Here is a 22,107-nt window from a genome sequence, read left to right as displayed (position 1 = left end):
AAGTGATGAAAGACGTAGACCCGTCTCAAGATGTTTATTTCGCATGCTAAAAAGAAATGCGTCACATCTTCTGGCAGGCCACTGCGTGAGGCAGGATTACTCAGATGTGAAAGAACTCACGAACATTGCTCCTTTTTATAAAGAACGTACTTTCGGGGTCCGCAGTACTTTTTAAAAGCGTTCACGCATCCTTTTGGCACGGAGTCCTTGAATTCTGTCTTTACCCACAGTAGGCAATCTGCGAAAAGCAAAATATATTCAATCACTGTCTGTTTAGCTCTGCTTGTTTTCTTATACAGCCCAAATACAAAAAGGAAGAAATAAAGTGACGTTCTCTTACTCTAAAAACAATTATAGTTACACCTCCCTCTGAATTTTTTCCCGAAGCCTACGTGAAACAAAGCTTATCGTTGCTGGGGCACTCAATGTCCATTGTCCGTGAGCGGGGCATGGTTGCCGTTCAGTGGTGCGGTATGAAAGCATTTACTTCTAGGCCATACTAAATCACAAGTGTGCTTTAAATGTTGTGTTTTGTTGGGAAGGAAAACAATTTTTAAAGCAGAAGCCATTGTGTAGTTAAAGTTTCACAAAACAATAGCTGAGAGTGGTGCACGCGGTGAACAGCGATATTGCAGTGCAACCAAAGAAATGAAGTCTTTGTACGATCTGTGTTTCGTTCTACACGGTGACGGTAATTCTCGAGCGAAATGTCTGCAGGGTGCATCTAATTACTAGCAGCTTTCAGTGAAACTGTGGGGGATTTGCGTGTAATAGGAGTGACGAGACAACCCGGATATTCCTTGGATAGTTGGCCGCAGATAGCTTCGAGGCAACATTACCGTGCTTGAAAGTCTTTGATCCCGTAGGAAGTGTATAAGTTGATTCGTATTGCATAGTTAGACTCAATAAAATGAATGGCGCTGTGACGCAGACACTGCGAGGGTGCCAGCGATGAGCTGAAAGCAAGCACTCGCTGTCGCAGAGGTAAATATTGTCCTTCTATACACACGTCCTATAGGCACTGCTTTTGGGCCGAAGCATACTAGTACTCGTAGTCAATGTAAGCTGGAAAATTTGGAAAACGCAAAGTTGATCCCAATGGCAGGTGCAGTATGGAAAGAATTTACAAAAGGCCATTACGTTACAATTTAGTGCAAGCTGACTACTTCATGTGGTTTGAGCGGCTCAGGGAGTTTGCGTGTAGTTTCCCCTTGAAGTTAAATTCTGAAAACCGTAGCAGATTAACAAACAATATAAAAATAAAATAAATAATGCGGCGACTGGGTTTCGAATTCACAGCTGCGCGAACTGCTCAGCTTTGCTGGCCAGTGTACAAGGGCACTAGGCTATCACCTTTTTCTCTTTATTTCCGAGGTTGACATGAAAACAGAGAGTCACTTATAACAAAGCATTTCTACACCTGAGCTGACACGAGTGAAGTTAAAATTTCTTCAATTTGATTTGATCAGCTAGCAGTGTTCCAAACCTGGTTGGGTCAGGTCCCGTAGGTAAACAGCTCTTTCAGCAAACTTTTCACCTACAGTGCAAGTCTTAATATCCGCATGCCTTACTTGCATTCGTGTTTTCCACAAACTGGGGAGGCCAAGAGGAATAATAAATCATAGTGTACGACTTCGTGATCAACAGGTAAAAATCTGATACCGTAAGGGTACAGTGGGACTGTTTTCTTTATGGTTCTCTGTACGACGTCCCGATAAGCACTATGCTATCGCATCAGCCGATCACTCCTCGTAATAAACTGCAGCACTCTATCGAGCTCTGCATTGCGCATCGTCGTCTTCAACTTCCCCCTGCGGCCGACCAACCAACCAACCTGCGGCACGAACAGATCATATCAGCTGAACCTCGATCAAAACTTAACATGAGTCTAATGACGTCGCCAGACGTGCTTACGACGACCCAGCAAAGCAAAACCAAGATCCAACCAGGCTAAGCAAATGCCTTCACACGTCTACTTGGTTTAGATACGGCAACAGCCTTCGACTTTTTCTTTTCGATGCCGGACCTGAGGGCTCCCCTTCGCTAGTTGGCCGCCGTCTCAGCGCACTTGCACGGCATTGAATATGACGACGCCGCTGAACCCAAAGTTACTGTTGGCTGCGCCATCTGACAAAGACTCCCCGTAGTCCTCGCGAAATCACATGGCTCAGACTCAGACTGGCTCAGAACGCTAGAGCCTCTCTGAAGGTTTCCTTCTTGTATGCCGTGAGAACTGACTACCATAGCGGTCCCGTGCGCCACCAATAGCAGCTGGCGGGTATTCCGCGGTTCCACTGATCCGGCGGTCGCCGCATACCGGCGCCAGTACGACATGTGAAAAAGTGTGACTGGATATATTTCCAGTTCCTGCTCCTTTTCTCCGCGCCATCGGGATTGAAAGGAAGACTACTTTGTATTCACCAGGAATTTCGATCTTACCCCGTGGTCTTCGCTGAACGTCCGCTCTTAAGGCTGTAGCGTTAATATGCTTAGTGAATGACCCATACACAGCAAATGAGTGATCAGTACTTCCGCATTCCCTCTATCCAACTTACATTGAAAAATGCTGCAGCGAAAAACAAGCGGAAGTTCTTTGTGTATGACGCTGTGTATAATGCCGACAGAATATCACTGCGCTATATTCTCGGCCGCTTCATTCTCCACCCACTGGCGGAGATAACTCTGAACAGTGGCCGTGGCAAGCCTGGGCTACGAACGTCTGCACGCACTGGTATGTGCCTGGAGAAAGTCAGTCCTGCATGATAGTCTATGAGTTTGCTGCGTGGTTATTCCATAACACCTTCGTTTAGATCGCAGGTCCCTCTCCGCTTTCGACTTTATATCCTCTAGTACCTTCCTCCGTGCAGAACAATTGTTATCGTCTCCCAGATGTGCTCCCCGCTTTTGTTGCTCCTTCTTTCACTCTATGCGGATGCTTTTCGAAGTGCGTGGTAGATCCCTTATGTTGGCACCTTTTCCGTTAACTGGGAGTTCTTTTTGGTTGGCGTTTGAAGTGTAAAGTATGTTTTTAAGGTTGATTGGGCAGGGCTGTATCAAGGTAGTAATCATTGTTTCCTTTCATCTATGATCAGAATGTTGGCTTTACATAGAATTTCGCATTAACCGCCACTATCTACCGGCACCAGCGGCCAAAAACAATATATTTAAAGCGATGAGCTTTCAATGTTGTCGCTGCGGAACTACCGTTCGGTCCGTATGATCTGACTTACGATCTCCGCCCGGAAGTGGGAATCGGCCTAGAAAGCAGCTCTTTCCGTCGTAATAATAACCTTGGGCTGTAGTAGTAATTGCGCCGTCTGAAAGGCAGAGATAAATATTCACAGCTATGACATGCGAGTAAATGTTCGGGACACTTAAAAAAATAGATTATGCTGGTGTTTTGTCGGCAAAGCGTCCTTGTATTTCTTGTGAATCTTGGTAAGTGGAACGCTTCTGTTGAATTAATTTTTTAGCTGACAGGAGTTCAGAGCCCTGTCAGTGGCATCGAATGGATTCAAGTAAACATAGTTAAGCTCATTAAGGCCGGTAAACTCATTAAACAACAAGGCCTTCTGGCTGAGTCACGCTCAGGTGGCCTGATAACCGACCACCATGCGTAACCCAAAAAAAGAACACCAGTCTATTTCACTTCATAGTGCGCATATAACTGACGTGAGATAAGAGCTATTTGAAGAAGCTCTGTTTGTAATAAACTCTATATTCGAACTTTTTAACGCACACTGACTTTTCCCTGTTCTCTTCCAACACATGGAGTTAAATTTCTAATAAAAGTATCATTCGTAGTTATAACATTTGTACTCAAGAACATCGCACATCGAGCTGCGAAGAAATTAAAAAGCTATGTATACAAACCAAATGAAACCCTGCAGGAAACCTGAATTAGAGTAGGGCAATTAAGTGTAAAAAAAATTCCATCACCCAAGAAGTAATTGGGTGCCAGCTTGCTAGCATTCATGAAAACAAGTAAAGTGATCTCTGGCCACATAGCGCTAAAAAGACACGGACACAAGGGAGACACACAGGACGGGCGCTGTGGCAAAAGTAGAGTGAACACTGTGGCCAATTACGAGAAAATCACCATACGCACAAATTTCAACAGAAGGCAATGGCAAGCGAGGAATATTCATTACAAAAGTTTAGAATATGTTCAGACAACAAAAGTGAATTGATGAAGAGGAAAGATCACATTATAGATAAAAGTGTCAGCGAAATAAAGGGAAAGTTTTAGAGAAGGATGCAAATATACTTCCATCCTTTTTTGCAAATTCGGGATGAAAAGTTGAGCATTTTTCAAACATATATTGTGAACATTCTTTAATATCTGTGGAAGATATGGCTTGCAGAACGGTGCTGGTCAATGAAAGCCTCGATTTGTGCTGGTGCATTTTGCAAGCTGAAACAAAAACAACTAGGGGCAAGAAGAGTGTCGCAATTTAAGCCACAAAAAAGCATGATATGGGTTATTAGCAGCAAAAGCCAATATACTTCACAGGAGCATTATCTTAACTAGGTAGTTACTCGCTGAAAAATAATTTATTCTCCGATAATCACTTCTTTTCGTTAAATCGAAGCTTATTTTAATCACGTGTCTCACACGTGCTGCCAGAGCAGCACTACTCTTTCGTATATTGTTTAAATGCTTTAATCAGTTAACCCTCATTAACGCAACCCTGAAAGGCCTAGTTGTGGTCCTAAAGCCTGTGCCTTTCGCATAAACTTGCGGAGACAATGAGGAATGGACACAAAGTTCGCGTATAAGAAAGAAATGGCGCCGCTTAAAGAGCGCAAATCGTGTCCAACTACTCTGAAACAGGCTGAAGCTTGCACTCATTGGTGTATAATAATGGTTAAAAGAAGAGCATCACTGAGGTGAATTAGGACCTTAGAAATTGCATCCGTAAAATGAAAAATCATCCCGTAAAGACAAATTTATACGTCAAAAGGGATTGCAAAATTTTCATTAAGATTAAGAATCGCTGTGGGCCCTTGAAATAAACGCTCACCTTTGCAAAGGCCGAAACCAAACTTCATTGATTCTGTGGTAGTAAGGTTTAGACAGTGAGCCACGTCAGTCCTAAACGAAAAAAAAATAAACGGCAGCTTGTAGTGAAAAAAACTACTACCACACCTTTCCAAGCAACTCGCCGCAAGACTCTACCGGCATGAGCGAGCTCTCCAAGTGGCGTGCCAAGCACAGCTCTCACCACCTTACCTCTCAGACGCAAAGTTGCGCACCTTTGTTTATCTCACAAGATTTATTACAATATCCCTTACCGGCGCGGCTCACTGATAACACCTCCCATTCGTACATCACGCCGACTCTTCGATTCTAGTGCGGCCCAACAACTGTGTGGTTGCACTAAGTCTTTTTTGGCAACTACTATTCATGAATAGAACCAATGTCGATCAGTCGTCTTCTACAATGACCCGTTGTTTGCCTCGTAGTATGTTTACGTCGATTTACTCTTTTAATATTGACCTTTTGTCCCGTAGCCATTTGTAAACGCCCTAACATGTCCTTTTCTTTGTTTGATAATTATATACGTTCGTTTTTTTATGTCGACGTTATGTTCTATAGTAATGTTGCACTGTCCCCCCCCCCCCCTTATATAATACCTCTACAGGAGCCCCTAACGGTTGATGATTGATGACGGTTATGAAGGGGGCGAATATTTTACAATATTTTTTGGCCCGTCATCTTCCGCGATGATCAGAATAGGTAACTGAATAACTGCACTTTATTTATAACGCGCAGCAAAACTCATGTTTCAACGTTCTCTTCTACATGACCTTCTCAGTGGTTGCTTTCCAAGGATATATCTTTCATCGCGACTTTTGCGCAAGTGTTACCAACTCAAATGAAACAGTCGCTTCAGCTAGCCGTAGTTCAGACACACTTTTATGTTGCATGTAAAAACATATAATGGCCCACGATGGCACGCCAACTTTCGCTCTTATAATGCTTCATCGCCTGCACTACATATAAAAAAGTCAAGGATCTCCTGCGTCGAGGAACTGCAGTTTAATTTAAAATGTAGCGAGCCGGATTTATTTAGCAGCAATTCATTACGAAAGTGTTTATTAAAACTTAGAAGGATATTTTGAAGTATTCCGCAACACAGGGCACCGTATCATGCTCCCGGAAGGCAAGCACTACAGCAAAGCTGATGTGATCGTTAAGATTGCGACGACTTGCTTCAGCACACCTAGGGTGGCGTCTAAGGCATCCGGTAATAAAAAAAAATATTCCTCCTGAAGTTTGGAATTTAATACTTTGAGCACGAATTCCAGAAATGTACTTCGGTTGCTAATCTTCTCTTTTACATACTGCTTGTTACCTTGGTAGGCTTCTTCGTATCCTAGTGTTCTCATCTCTCTTTTCTTAACAACGCAATATGCCTCTGCAATATGCTTTTTGCGTTTGTTTCATCATCGAAGATTAACGAACTGCCAATTCCGTATCACAGAGAAGTTCTAGGATATATCAGTCACCCTCCCACATACCCAGGCTGGCCGCCCTGGCCCTTGTAGTGAAAAACAAAAATGGCAAATAGATCTTCTGGTTCGTAATCCACTAGAGTGCAGGTCAAGCACTTCTCTGTAGGATCATTAATTGAACTGTAGAGTGCAACGTCGTTGTTCAGACGTCCAACCGCGTCCACCAGAAGGGCGGTATTCTCCTCCTAAAAAGAAAAAGGATGAAAGCCAAGCGTTTTCCTGCGTATTTTCCGACAACAATGTTTCACAGAAGGTTGTCAGTGCGTTCTATATAATGAGACGGCTTCATTCAAAATACCAACTCCTTAATCATAATCGCGGAAAACGAACCAGAACTGGAATTGCACCACCATTGGAAAGATTGGCGCAAAATGTTTAGTACTTTTAAACAATAAGCCTGCTTCCAGGCTAAAAAAGTCAGGAAGTGTCAGTTATTTCTCATGTAACGTTGAAGTGTTATCTTGAACACAGCTAGTATTCTGAAATTAAAATACCCCCACACAAGAAAAAATTGACGTCACAGCAATGTCTAAGATAAGGTGGAACTCGGTTCAACGAATTTAACCATTTTTAAGTTGAGACACAAGGGAAAATATTAGTAGCATTTTCGCGCGTAGATGAAATAATGAATCCAAAAATTTACCTATCATAAATGCTAGCAGAAAGCTTTTGTCACCAAAGCGTACTTAGGAAACAAGCTAAGTTGGACTGGCAGTTTCGGTAGGAACAATTTCGAGAAGTTCAGTTCAGAAGGTCAGAAGTTCGGGCGCTAAAACCAATGGAAACTCGGTGCAATTTTCGGCTCATCTTTCGATTTTTGAATTAGCAGAGGGTTTGCGTCCTGCTTTTTTTTTGGGGTTTTACAAGGCAGGCTTTAGTTGAAATTATTGTTTTTTTTTTATGCGTGTTTTATTTTTCTTTGCAAACTGCTTTTTCCAGCGTTTTTTTTTTGCACTTATTTTCACCCTATCCTGATAAAATTGCAGTCGTATGCCACTGCTCACTTTCACTTCCTGTAAGGGGGCTGGGAACCTTGTCAAGGGTTGATCATTTCTATTTCCACCCCCTATAATCAAAGTATGGTGATTGCACCGCACGTACGTGATTAGGCAGAACACTGAGGTTCTTTTTCCTGAGTGTAGCTACTCAGCTGGACATGCTTGACACACGATTTTCTTTGCAATTTCAGCTTTACCGGAGAGGCGGAGACACGCAGCTACCGGAGAGACGTGACTAGTGGTTGCGCTGCTCTTATGCTGGTAAAAATGCTGCGAAGCTGACTCATCTCCTCAATGATGAAACTCTGAGCATCGCAGAACGTCTGCAATTGCAACCTTGGGTAGACCTAAGAAACTGATGAGCTCAAATTTCCAGCGGCTGAAACAAATATCTTCGGCCTTATTTTCTCACGCGCATGTTGCGCTGTTGAGTGTCTTAAGCGTTAGAAAGCTGCGGGATTCTATGCCACAAGGGTTCTCTTTTAAGTATTAGCGTTCCCTACACTACATGGAAGCCCATTCACATCAGCGGCAAAGTTCGTTGCTACATAGGCTAGCTTGTGTATTTAGGGCCCCATTCTGTCAAATAACCTGAAAAGGCGTAGATATTAACATGAGACTAGTAGATCCTGTTGGTATGCGAGAGCGACGCCACATGCACTACAACTGCTCATTATGGGTCTTATTGATTAATTTCATAAGAGAACGATTAGTGCAAAAAAAGTGATTATGTGTGCGGCTTATGTGTGCGGCTAATTTTTGCTCTCTTCACCAAACTTCCAAACACTTTTCGGTTCGGAGCCTCGACAAAAATAAACCATATATGCAGATAGGTGATTTAGGCTGGTTGGTTCATTAGGAATGAAGAAAGCAGGGCAAAGAACGCAGACGATGCTCAAGGGGGATAGGGATTAAGGTATTTGTTACAACCGGTGTCGTTGCTTTGGCGAACGTGGCTGTTGCGAAGGGCGTCGGTACTTTCAATCTTTCGTCTCACATCTTTCGAATCTCCTTAGTCTGCACGTGGCAGCGGTTGTGGCTCAGCTCGAGCTAGTGGGCAGGCCCGTGGACTTCCATTTCAACCCTTCCATCAGTCGCAACATCAACGACAACACGTCATGTAAGCATGTAAGGCATCTAAGCTGATAATCTGTTTTATAGCAAAGGGAATCGCGCAGTAACTTTCTCACATATCTCGGCGAACACCCGAAAACCCAGCGCTCGTGCGTGTGCCGTTTCTTTGTGTGTCTGTGTTTCTTCGCGCTGTTCTTTCTTTAAATGCATTACCAACTGGCCCGGAACCTTGCTCTTCTGAACACCCGAACTGGCCGTTAGCGAAAGAGTAAAGGACGGAGTGAAAGAAATTGTCCGTCTTTTCTTCTGTCCGTGTTCTTTCTTCTGCTTTCGTTGCCAACAACTATGCGATAAAGGCTGCCTTGCAAGTGCAGACAGGGAATAACTTCGTGGGCACGAAAACTTTCTGAGAAGCCTATTTGAATGTCAACGTTTCGGATTTTGCACTTGTTCCAGAACAATCGTGTTTTTGCTGGTCTTGTCGGCGTTTGTCCTTCTACGTGGAGAATAAAGAGCGTCGAACGGAATGGAATCCTCGCCACCAGTAACTGGATAGCGAACAGTGCATCCTAAAGGCCTCTGTTAACATGCATTATAATACCGTAAGTTAATAATGAAATGACAGTGATAAATAAACACCCACCGAACAAACTGAGCTAATAAGATACAAGGGTCTCTGTTATTGACTGTTTTCATTCTTTCCGAACCAACTTTATGCTGGAAATCGGAAATACACTGAAGGAACATTTGTACTTACACCTACGTAGTTTTGTTTCTACACTAAGCAAGTAATAAATTCCAGCTTCGCTGTGTCAAAAAATATCAGGCACCATAAAGTTGGGGCAGAAATTTGAAAATCGCATGAATCTTGACAGTAACCTAGAAGGTCCTAAAGCTTTACGCTGGAGATTTTAATACTAGATTTGTTATTTCTTACAGTTCTGTTTTACCCTTGCCATATGTTGTTTTTCATTTATAGTGCTTACCAAGAAATATGTCCTTTTCAGTCGTTCAAATTGACTTTCTAATGCCCCTCGGCAACAATCTCTCCTGGGGTTAACAGTAGCTTTAAATATATAAATAAATGTAACTTAGTATTCACGCCAGGTCACTTCCACTGTTTTATCTTTTAACTAGTCTTTGCAGTTGTCAGTGAGGAATGGCCCTTTCTTGAAGCCGCCGAAAAAACTTTGTTGCGTGTCTTTTCTTGCAGTAGCAAAGCCAATACATCTATAGTAGGATACAACTTAAAAAAACAACAGTTGCTAACATTGGGCCGCGGTTCGGGGCGTCCTGTATTACTCCGCCAGCCAATCGCAACGGTAAACGAAATCAGTTTTTTAATGTTTGGCTATATCAAACAATCCACGTATCACAGTTCTAGAGCTCATAATTTTTTGCTTGTGATAAGCTTCTTGTTTAGGAAACAAGAAACGTTTAAGCAGCGTACTACTTTTTTGTCGTGGAGGAATTCTGTGCGCGGAGGCTGAATGTGGGCGGACCTTCACTATACAAGCAACGAAGGTGTACTACTACCTCTCAGTAGGCACGTTCAAAGCGCACTGGCATATCGAAAAGTGATTTAGCATTGCTAAGCAAGAAACGATGTTCAATAGCAGGTTTGTGAAAGTGGACCCACACCCATCTATTGTTGCTGCGAAAGTCCGTGCGCGCTATCCATCTCGGAACAAACTTAGTGGCCCTGGGCTTGTGACACTCGTTTTAAAATCTCAACCATGATACTCAACTCCTCTAAATCAACACTTTTTTTCATCGTCATTGGCTATTTACCCAAAATATGTGCGCATGCAGCGCAGATATTTCTGTCAGTACCGCCACGTAGCTCAAAGCGCAAATGAGGCGTCCACTGACCCAGGGAGCTGTGCGCGCTGCCTTTCCTTCGTGCCCGGCTCAGAGCTTCACATCCTCTTGATGATTTTGCGGGATTCGAGGCTAATATTATTGCGAAAGGAATATTACTTGCACTTTCACGCCTTTGCCGTGCCGCGGCGGTGACCACCATTGACCTTCATTTGACCTTGATTGCATTAGATTGCATTAGATTAGATTGGACTGGACTGGATTGGACTGGACTGGATGGACTGTATTGGATTGGATTAGATTAGATTAGATTACATTAGATCAGAGTAGATTACATTGAATTGGATTGGATTGAATGGGAGTGGATTGAATTGTATTGGACTGCATTTGAACGGATTGGATGGTATTGGATTGGATTGGTTTGTATTGGATTGTATAACCAATGCATCACCACAAGTCTAACCACCAGCACCACCACCAGCTACACTACCAGCTGTACCATGGCGTAGGTAAGGATATTGCTTTCGCAATTACCGGGCTTAACCAAGCTAAGCCACAGCGAATTTTTTTTGCTTTATGTTTATGGATAGAAGTTGATGAAGACGACGGCGTGCAATGTACAGCAGAGAGAGAGAGACTCTTTAATGAAGAGCAGAGAATTTAGCCGGCGCTTAAAAATCGCTGGCATGCTACTCTGCGTAGGGAGGGGAATTTGGGAGATAAAGACAGAAGGAGAGCAGAGTGGAAGAGGTAAAAAAAACGAAGATAAAATGCGGCCATGAAATGGGTACTAAGGATGCAATGGCGAGAATTGATGTAACCTATGGAGTGATGGAGTGCATAGTCCGTCAAATGGGCCGACGAAGTTCATTGCATGAAGAATGCATGAAGGTGACGTGCAAGTGAGTTTAAAGCTTATCAAGATGTCCAATGTCTTTTAAATATGTGAATAGAAAAGTCATTGCAAGTCTCTGTTGCCTAAGGCAGGCTAACGGACCTAAAACTTTGTCCATTGTAAGGGGCACTGAGCAGAGCTTCTGCATGCAATGTTCATAGCACGCACGCTCGTTGGCATATGCAGGGCACTCAAGCAAGATATGCTCCACAGTTTTTATCGCGGCACAGTTGTCACAGTGCGGACTGTCCATTTGTCTAAAACGGTATCGTAAGCCGTTTGTATATGCAGCATTAAGACGAAGTCGATGATAAAGTGTTTCCTGATGTCGAGGAATTCTGGGTGAGAGTCTTGATCTAAGATGTGGGACGATTGAGTGAAGAAATTGGTACTGATATGTCGGCAAACTCCAAAGCCGATACATTTCTTCGGAAGCAAAACTTTTGGCCACCTGGGACGCATCAGATTTCGTAAAAAAAGTTATAATGTATCTCCGATATTGGTGGCCCTTACGGGCCGCTTCATCTGCTTTTTCATTAGCCTGAATGCCACAGTGAGCAGGTACCCACTGAAATGTTATGCAGTGGCCTGCGGCAATAGCTAAATGATGTAGATATCCGATGTCCAGGGAAACTGGCTGGTGATTCGTTTTCTTCAGCAGGTTGGCCAGGATCTGAAGAGATGCTTTCGAATCGGTGAAGATAACCCAATGGTCGGCGGTTCGGCGCAGGATGTAAGAAACAGCTTCCTTAATGCCGTGAAGCTCAGCTGTCGTAGAGGATGTCCTCCGCTGCAGCCGGTAAGAAAGGGCATGGCCTATTGAGGGCACATAAAGGCCACATGAAGAGGTTTCTTTAGTAGTTGAACCATCGGTGAAGATATGGGTGTGCTGCCTATATTCCTCCGTTAAGTAGGCGAGAGTAGTTTGCAGAAGAGCTGCCTGTGGCATGCGGCTCTTTGCATTCACACCTGGAACAAACTTCTTCACCTTTAGATGAGAGAGTGTCCATGGAGGAAAGGTCAGAGGTAGTAGTTTCTGTGGCTGATTAATAGTAGGGATGGGCAGGAGCTGCACTGCCTGGCCAAAGCTAGAGTTCCTGTGAGTTAGGTGGACACGGTGCAAGAAGTGCTTCTTCCCTTGAAGAACATGGCGGAGATGGGTACGCATAGTTTCCTGGGCGGCAATCACCTCTAGTGGGAGACATCCTGCCTCCGCTACTGTTCCTGATGCAGAGGAACCCTTTGGGAGGCCAAGGCATATTCGCAGGCAGTTGTTCCGTGCGGCAACGAGAGACTTATTGCTTGATGTAGATAATCTTTGAAACACTGGTAGACAGTAGCGCAAGGTTCCTTCAACGTAGGCTTTTTCAAGCAGAAGCATTCATCGGCAGTTGCTACCCCACCTTGTTCCCGCCATGAACCTAAACACTTGCGATGCTGCAGTGATCCTCTCGCGGAGTTTTTTGATCTGAGGTGTCCATGACAGATTATAGTCGATTACAACACCCAGGAATCGCTGAGATTGTACATATGGTAGCGATCGTCCGCCTAGGAGCAGCGGATATCGGGTCATCGTTTTTCTTGTAAACGCCATTGCAACACTCTTTTCTGGCGAGAGACGAAGACCTCTGGAAGCCAGGTACATCGAAATGTGCAATAGCGCTCTCTGTAGACGTTGCTGGGTGATATAGCGCGAACGTGATGCGGTCCAGATGCAGATATCATCAGCATAAATTGTTATACGGACCCCTCGCGGAAGGTTTCTTCTTATGTGTATAAGGGCAATATTTAACAGAGAGGGCTGAGCACCGCTCCCTGTGGTACGCCCCTCTCTACTGCGTGAAAGCGTGTTGGACCGTTTGGAGTGGTCATAAAAATTTGCCGTTCTTTCAAATAATGCCCAATCCATTTGTATAGCTTTCTTCCAAGGCCAAGACTGGCAAAGGCGGCGAGTATTGCATGGTGAAAGACAGAGTCAAAGGCGGCCTTGATGTCTAGGAAAACGGCTGTCGGGATGTACCCAGCATGAAGGTACTCCTCAATTGATGAGACGAGGGAGATGATATTGTCAGTCGCAGACCTGTTTTGACGGAACCCGTTCATTTCTTCGGGGAACTCATTTCGGCTTTCTAGAACCAAGTAATGCGTTTGCAGATCATGCGCTCCATGAGCTTACCTACGCAGCTCAGTAGGGCAATGGGCCGGAATGATGCGTAGCTTGTTGGCTGCTTACAGGGTTTCAAAACAGGCACAATTTTCGCCAGCTTCCATTCCGTGGGGACCTCACCAGTCATCCAGGAAGAATTGTAATACTCCAGGAGTCGAAGACGGGAGGTGTGGGGTAGCTTTGCAATGGCTTCATAGGTCACTTCATCATGACCCGGAGACGTGTGTCTATTTGTCTCCGCGATAGCTGTGGATAGTTCTTCCATTGTGAAAGGCAGGTCTAACGCTGGCACTGCCGCCTTTGGGATGCCTGATTGACCATTTGCGGAGAGTGTCGAATGCCCTGACCCTGCCGACAGTAGCCTGCAGTATTCTTCTGAGACTTCTTTTATAGATTTTTGTTCGTGAAGGGAGAGTGCAGCGAAGGGGTGGAGTTGTTGAGGTGGCGTGCGCATACCTCTAACTATCCGCCAAATATTGGTTACTGGTTGGCGCACATCCAGCGTAGAACAAAAGTCACGCCACTTTTGCCGACTGAGTTTATCCATATAGCGTCGAATGTGACGTTGTGCCCGTCGGCATGCACGTAGGTCATCGAGGCTTTTTGTGCGCAGAGCTTTCCTTTCAGCTCGCCGGCGTATAGCGCAGAGCCTTTGAAATGTGTCATCATTTGAAGGTAGGCTATCATTTTTAGTTGTAATTTGTGTACTCGCTCTCAGGCAATACGCCATTGTTGATGCTAATTGTTGATGTTAATGTACAGCACGAAAGTAGGCACCCTGGCCATTCCTCCGCCGTGGGTATGTGCCATTAAGCCTGAGGACATCATCATCATCAAAGTGTGGCAGTTTAATATAAGGCGTGATCGGTTGGGGTGTTAGCATAGTGCTCGTGTCCAGTGAGTGGTCAGCGAAGGTGATCTGATCGCGCCACCTCCGGTTCGAAACCCAGTCACGGCAATATTTAATTCTGTCTGTGTCTGAGAGCCATCAGACAAGTATCGACTCTCTCGGGATCGTTATAAAAGTAGTGCTTTCACACTAAGAACGCTCGTCTACACGTCAATGTCAGGAACGCGGTTTTTTCAGGAGCACACCCTAGGCTATAGACTTTCACCTTTCGTTTCTCACGGCCGCCTTATGATACACTGCGGGTAGGCGAGGCAATGGACGGAACACAGTTCGTGGAAGTCACTCAATTGCGAAAAATGAAGAGACCTAAAGAATATAGGCAATTCTCAATGCTTGTGCGACGGGTATGTCTTTCGCTAAGAGTAGCAGGGGAGCGCTTCTGCATATTATTCTCGCCGCTGAGTATTCTTTCTTGCCTCTACGACCTGGGAATCCCTTCGACGTGGCCCAGTTTTAGTTTTATACCTGACATGTCTCTCCATACTCGACTTCTTGCGCAATCCGCTGAAGGTAAAACCAGTCCTATTGGACCTTTGAAACCCGTTCTGCCGTCTTTTCTCCCTCCAATCATTTGTAGTTAGAATTTATTATTATAGAGACAGCATCAAGCAATTTGAATCGATTCCCATGGGACCTTTCAGCTCGCGCTGCCTTGCTCGCGCAGTGCATTTCTTCTGTGTTCGCAGGAAAAGCGACAATAAGTACCGGGTCGCAAAGCCACCAGTTACTGCCATGGCAGCAGGCCGCTTTCTTCTGAATAGGTTGTTCCAAATTACAGCTGATGTTGCTGCTGCTGCAGCTCCCGACAGGTCATTGTGGCCTCCCCTGCTAGACTGCAGTGTGCCAAGCATATGTGATAAGTGATGGTGTAAAACCTACACCTGAAACTATTCACGACATTCGGCAGCGATTTACTATTATTTACAGGCAAACAAGCTAGCCTGATCGGTTAATCTCGAAATTTCTGAATTTGAAATGACATTTAGAAGCAACGGAAAAGAACCGGGGGCTGACGCAAAGAAAACGCTGCTCCCACAAATGGCAGCAATACTTTTTCAACTGCTTCTTTGCGTTGTTCGCGTTCGTAGTGGTTTCATTGCAAATACGAGTAAGATATGAATTGCAAGTAGTCCTGTTCGTTCCAGCAAGAATTCATGGGACGTCGTGGAAAAGTAAGCAACCAGATTTAAATAAAGCAGTAGAAGACCGCGCAAAAGCTGTATGAAGCTGTGGAAACATGTGGGCGCCCATACTTGTAGCTAATGTGCTTTATATAAGGACGAATGAGCCGTCGCCGAAAACAGGGGAGGCAGCAGTGGTGGGTTCAACTGCTGAGGTAAAAAATCAGAGCTCCACTGGAAATGCCGTAAGCTAAAATATGCTCACAAGGGGTGCTATGGGATAAAGGCTGCAGGTATGGCCACTGGAATACCCGTATCTAGTAAAAGTCTATTGCCAGGCTGTGTAGATGCCGATTAAAAATTTAGCCGCACCGTTTTTATAGATGTTCATTCGGTCCATGGTTGCATACCAAAACAAGGCTGAAGGAAGGATAGTTACAGCATGAGCAAGCGTCTAGTGAAAGTCTATTCCCATTCAAAGTCTTGTCTGGTTTCGTTGGAGTTCGCCGCAGTTTCGGCTGTTATGCAGCCGTGTCTCTCTAAATAACAGAGTGCGCACCTGAAGCATTAGTATAACATGAGTTTAGAATCTAACGCCAAAGGCTAACTGCTATGACAAATTGTTCAAATTTCTTGACCGTGTATTCGTACTGTTTGAAGAGTGCATACTCACCGATATCTCGTCTCCGATGGCAGGCGAGGCAACAAAGGCGAGGACCAGTGCCGAGGTAAAGTGGGGAACCATTTCGTGAAACCAGATCCTAAGGCAGCTCTTCGCTCTGTGACCGCCATATATATATATACATACATACTTCTGAAAAGTCTAGACACACAACAACGTAATCGCTCTTGCCTCTTTATGATGACATGTTTCGGGGACTGACCCCAGGGCCTAAAACCAACAGTGATTCCAGGAAGGGAGCAAAATAAAACCCCAGAGCTATTCGATGTTCCCTAGCTAAATCTTCGTCCTACGCTTGAACTGAAGCCGCGCAGGGCACGTCAAGTAATTTTACAGTGCAAAAGCCCGCACATCCGTGGAAGCCTTTGGACTGGATAGAAAGAAGCTGCGTAAGCGCAATTTATTAGCGGCAACGTAAGAATAAACCTGTGTAAAGTAAGCATGAAACGAGAGAATGTAAAGCTGTCAAAATAGGGATTTTTACGTTAAACTTCATGTTTTCCTTTTCGTTATTGCTTGTTTGGCAATACAGATGTATTGCCTGCAGGCAGAACATACCAGCGAGAAAACAGTTTCCGTGTAGCGCATGGGACTTCAGGCCAGCCGATGCGTAATTAGTGCGAAACGGCTTACTGAATCTTAGTAAGAGATTCTTGGTGCCAAAATGTAGCTTTATTACTCATGGTACAGAATGGCATAAATATATTCCTTACAGTAGAGGGAAATTGGAGAGCTTAATAATGACAGTCATTAAGCGTTTGCTCAATCATCTTTTAGGAAAGAGGGAGAGGTCTAATTGAGATGATCAGCAGGATGTCTCTTAATAAGTATTCATTTTTATTACAACTGGTGGTTAATGGCCGCAATAAAACAAACAGCATGAATATTGCTATAAAGCCGGTGCGCTGGTAACGACATAATTTGAAAATGGCAAGAATGGGCTAATTCATTTTCAGGGGACAAAATTTCTCTTTAACAACCATCTCAGTTGTAAAGAAAGCATTGCGTATGTCTCAGACAAAATAAGTTTGTTTATGGCAGATAAAACCACGTTAAAATAAATATGACCGCAACGATTTTAATTTTCGAATACAGATAACTGACGGATCTTGAATAGTCCCTTCCTGAAGCGGGATGACCTCAAATGGACGTGGAAGGTCCGAGATCTCTTGGATAAAACTAAGTCTTCATTTCGTCCGCATATCATGGAATCATACACAGTGTGCAGGCAACAGGCAATGCGAGGTGTATTTACCATATGAAGAGTAGGCCTAGATATACCGTAGACTAGTATAGTGAATGAGGTCAATTATTATTCCATTAGGGATCAGGAAAAATCTAAAGGAAGAAATTTAACCCTTTAGAGGACGTAATGCTTCCTTATAAAGAAAAACAGACTGCTGAAATTTCGCCATGATTGTTTCACTCATTCCGATGCTACACAGGTTTACTTTATATAGTACGCCGTGTCCTCCCCATCAAACATGTGCCTACTTCGTTCCAACTGAACTTGGTGACGTGAATTTTGTTGATATATCCGTGATTTTTATGGAGCGTGATATAACAATCCTTGCAGGCCCTCATGAACCTTTTCTGGCTATACTGGCGCCGCAGTTGTCATTGTACTTTGCACATGAAGCATTATCCTTTTCAAAGAAGCATCGGATACGATTGGGGCAGTGTCTCGGAACCACTGCTTGGTGCATGTCAAGGCGTAGGTAATGACGAGTAGCGTTCCTACTAACGTAACAACAGTCAGCAGGCTCGCCTCTGGCAATTTGGTAGATTGTTCAGGTGTTCTCAGTTGCAAATTTGAGCTTTCGTGTCTACAGCCCCCACTATATTTGTCGTTGATGCCGATGCATAGTAGCAGTTGACGGCTTCATGCTGAAGGTCGATGCCTGGCATACCGCTGTTGTAAAATGGAAAATGTTCTGGCTTAAAAAGTCTGGTTTTTAGGGCTCTCTAAGCAACCACCGCTTTAAAAAAACTTGTAGGCTGAATGCAGTTATAGCTGCAGGGCATAGTGACTATACTCCTGTCGTTAGACTTCAATAAAAGCACGTAACCTACACTATTGAAGCAAGAACCAATTTTTCCTGGCTGCTTCTATTCAGTTGCTTTCCTTGGGCCGAGTGGACACTTCCTAAACCCGTTTTCGCGAATGTTCCTATAGCCCGGAATTCCTCCAGTCGGAGCGTTGCAAGAATGTCTTGACTGGTAAAAAAATTCCCCAAAAAGATGAAATGGTCACTGATCGTTGAAATCACCTCAAGAAATGACCGGACACTACATGCTTCCAAAAGTTTCTTTTCAGAACTCAACGACTTTCTACAGTAGGTGCGAAATGCGTAAAAGAAACCCTCTGCTCTGCAGAGCATTCAATTCTTACAGCAAAAACTTTATGATAAGCAATTAAAATCATACAGTCATCGTATCAAGATAGCTGTGACAACTAGAGCAGTCTCCGAGGCCTCGCTGAGCAGGCCGAGTGGTTTCTTTCGGAAAAATTCCAAGGAACCATAAAATCTATGACCTGCAATGGATAGGTGCCGTTGTGCAGACAGGAAGACCCAGTATATTATTGAAAATACAGCAGGATAAAATTAAATATAAAACAGAAAGCCAAAGCTGCAGGGCATTCAAAGCATCAATTGTTTACTTTTGACTTTCGTTCCGCCGTGTACTTGAAATTGGCACAATGTGTACGTCAACGCGGCCGCGAGAAAATTATAAGCCAGCGACTACCGGTGCAGTTCGTGGCAAACAAACATCCTGATGTTTCACCACGGAACGATGGCTTACTGCGAAGAAGAAATGCGGCTTCTAAGATAAGTTTCGACGGCCGATCCCCTGGTGAAAAAAGCGTAACCCTTTTAAGGCCACACGGATTCGGTGCTTTTGAAATAAACAAAAAATGGCTGAGGCTTAACTTGGTTAACCCTGGTCAGATGCGAAGCATATTGATGGCTAGGCTTGTTAATACATGACTTTCCTTGGTTGAATACTTGATCATTTTAATACAACCACTAGAAGCCTTCGTCGTGGGTGAAGACAACGGCATGGCTACAGCGGAACGCCGACTAACCCTGAGACGCGCGTTGGGTGGGCGCCTGGATTGCCACGGAAGCCGCGTCCGCCTGCCCGGTGGAGCGAGCGTTTCACCTACACCGAGTTAGAACGCGCGTTCGAAATGCGCTCGAATGCCGCTCGAGGACATTCCGGTGTCTGGGCGATGGCATCGTTCTCCCTCTCCCAGCGCGTGACGGCGATCTGTCGTGACGTCATGTGTCACGTGGTGTGTCGTCACTGTACCACGTCGTCTGCACGGCGTGCAACCACAGCGACGGCGCGAGGTGGACCCTCATCTTCCTCTGTCGTGACGTCATGTGTCACGTGGTGTGCACGGCGCGTCACCACGGCGAAGGGCTGTAGTGTACCTCTAGTAATATGCTTCGCATAAAAAACTAACTTTACTTTGAAAAGTACACTGGGCGCTAATAGAACAGTAAAGATACAGTGCATAGGGGGAACCATGTGTACGCAATAACAGACATGAACATCAGTGTAATTAACGATATGCATAATATAGCTGAAATAACCGAGCTCGATCGTCTGCATGATCGATGGAGTAACCGAAATTAGGTAGTAATGACACAGGCAGGGGTGCAGAGGAATTCGACATCCCGCCTATAATGGGAAGCGAAAACAAAGAAATATTTAAAAACAACGCAAAGAGGGAAAACAGCTGCTGAGGATCACCACCCTGGGGTCGGCTGAATTACGGTGCGGATATTGCAGGAAAAAATTGGCTACTCAGAGTATGCAATGCGTTCTGATCTCTACCTTGTATTAATCGCGGAAAAGGCTAGCTTATATTTATCAAGAAGGTAGAACCCATCAAGAACTCTGAGAACTCGACAATGATTGGCAATGATCACTGTTCGCTGCCTCCAAGGTATTTACGGAGGAAATCGTTAAACGAACGAGAGCCTCCTTAGTCTGCAATCAGCCGAGGGACCAGGCAAGCTTTAGTAATGGCTAGACAACCGATCATATTCTAACGATCATTTACGCGATAGAGAAAACCAAAGAACATAATAAGCCTACATATATTGCCTTCAGACATTTCAAGAATGAAATTCATCAGTTGAACCTCAGCAGTGATGAAGGCATTACGAAAGAAGGCGTAGGAGCACATATGTAACTAAAACAAAAAATCTATAGCTGCTACACAGCTACCACAAAATTTGATCAAGAGAATAAAACCCCAAAAAAGAGGAGTGTTTGGTAGGGATACACTGTTTCTGCATTAGTGTTAACCGCGATTTTGGAGAAGGTGTTCAAAGATCTCCAGCAGAAAGAGTTGCAGATAAACGTGAACGAATATAAACAAGTTATGTGCAGTTCACAGATGGTATTACCTTTCTAAACAACTCAGGCGACGAGAAGAAAGCATGACTGGAGAGCTAAACAGGTAGCTCTCTATTAGTTGGAGTTCACCCAATAAACATTTCGACTTCAAAAGGGAAGATTTTTCGGCCAGTTGGTTCGTGATTTTAGTAATGGAGTGGCCCGAAAAAACAGGGCAGGAAGAAAAAGAAGTGACAGACACTCCGACCATCCTGTCCAGCTTTTCCGCATCTTTTCATTGCTATCAGAAACTTTTCAAACTCGACGCCCGTCATTTGTCTGGACCTCACGTCAACGTTTGTGCTATCATAGCAGCTACCTTATATTATCACAAAATAAAGCGTTCGAAGCAATACAGGGGTGTAGAGGAATGCGTTCAAAGTTATGTGAAAAATTTACCCACTTTAGCGTAACAGCGGATGCTATTAACATGTTTCAGTATAGCTCTTAGCAGCAAACTAGCAGCAAACGAGGAAAATATAAGTACGAGGCGAGACGTTAACATAAACGCATTACTCACCACCAATTTTATACAGGCCCTTTTTCTAAATTTCTCCACGTACGAAAACTGCCGATGCCATGACCCAGAAGTGGCAGCATCGTCAATATATCATTATTCTCGTATATATACAGCAAAACTCAACAAAAATTACAATCTGAAGCTCTGATTGGTGAAAGTGCGAAATGAACTAGGGGAAATGTTAACAGACGCTTATTGCCCACTTCTGCGGACAAAGTATACGTTAAACAACCTTTGAGATATTGACTGCGTCGTACTTATACGTCGCATTTGCGTACGTTTTTGAATGCATTAACTATAAAAACAAACTCGGGCGCTGAAATTTCTTTCGTGCTGAAATGGCACCCATATTGGACATGCTTCCGTCGTCTCTGCGGATGGTTACAGATCACCTCAAGGAGAAAAGATGCTGGCCTGCTTGGAGGCTTCACGGATCTTTCAGTATTTTAGTACGGGAAGCCCTGAAATTCCCTACCAGATAGCAGCCGCAAAATCTTTTACAATAGGTGTACTTTACTTCAGCTAAAGAAGAGAGAAAGTGTGAAATCAGGAAGCTTTGGTATGGGCTACAGGCGGCGAGAATTAGAAGAGCGAAACTGCTGAATACCTTTTGCCCCTAGCATTTATTCTTCCATCTTGTATCGAACCACATCGCAATCCCAGCGAAGTGAAAGTTTCAAATGCGACGCGAGGCTTCTTTTACCATCAGTCATAACAATCAGTATTAAACTATGAAGTCAATAGCATGCAATACCATATTATTTGGCCGCCAGAAGTTTCTACATGTTTTCGCACATTGACCGTTTAAGAAGTGCATAGCTTTCGGCTTTCGAATACAAAATAACTGGGAAAACTAATCTAGGCAACGTGGAATACAAAGTGAGTGTTTCCAGTTATATTTCTCTTGTTTTCTATTGCTCCGAAAGCATCCTTGTATTCTCTGCCCCCTCTATTTTTTTCTGTCGGTTTACAGGGTTTATAGAGGCA

At 44.2% G+C, this 22,107-nt stretch overlaps 1 protein-coding gene across 1 annotated transcript; it reads right to left on the bottom strand.

The window, feature by feature from the left end:
* Positions 1-116: 116 nt before the first annotated feature.
* Positions 117-16,250, bottom strand: LOC149327900 (uncharacterized). The gene is made up of 5 exons (XM_089564993.1): positions 16,179-16,250; positions 6,526-6,704; positions 5,025-5,095; positions 3,231-3,317; positions 117-238 (listed from the first exon to the last, which is right to left on the bottom strand). The coding sequence occupies exons 1-5, from the start codon at positions 16,248-16,250 to the stop codon at positions 117-119; spliced, it is 531 nt and encodes a 176-aa protein (XP_089421119.1).
* Positions 16,251-22,107: the final 5,857 nt, after the last annotated feature.

The sequence above is a fragment of the Amblyomma mixtum genome, chromosome 10, assembly GCF_055824585.1.
Source record: "Amblyomma mixtum isolate Tamu chromosome 10, ASM5582458v1, whole genome shotgun sequence".
NCBI lineage: Eukaryota > Metazoa > Arthropoda > Arachnida > Ixodida > Ixodidae > Amblyomma > Amblyomma mixtum.
The sequence above is the reverse complement of the archived record's forward strand: the minus strand, read 5'-3'. Positions and strand labels throughout refer to the sequence as shown.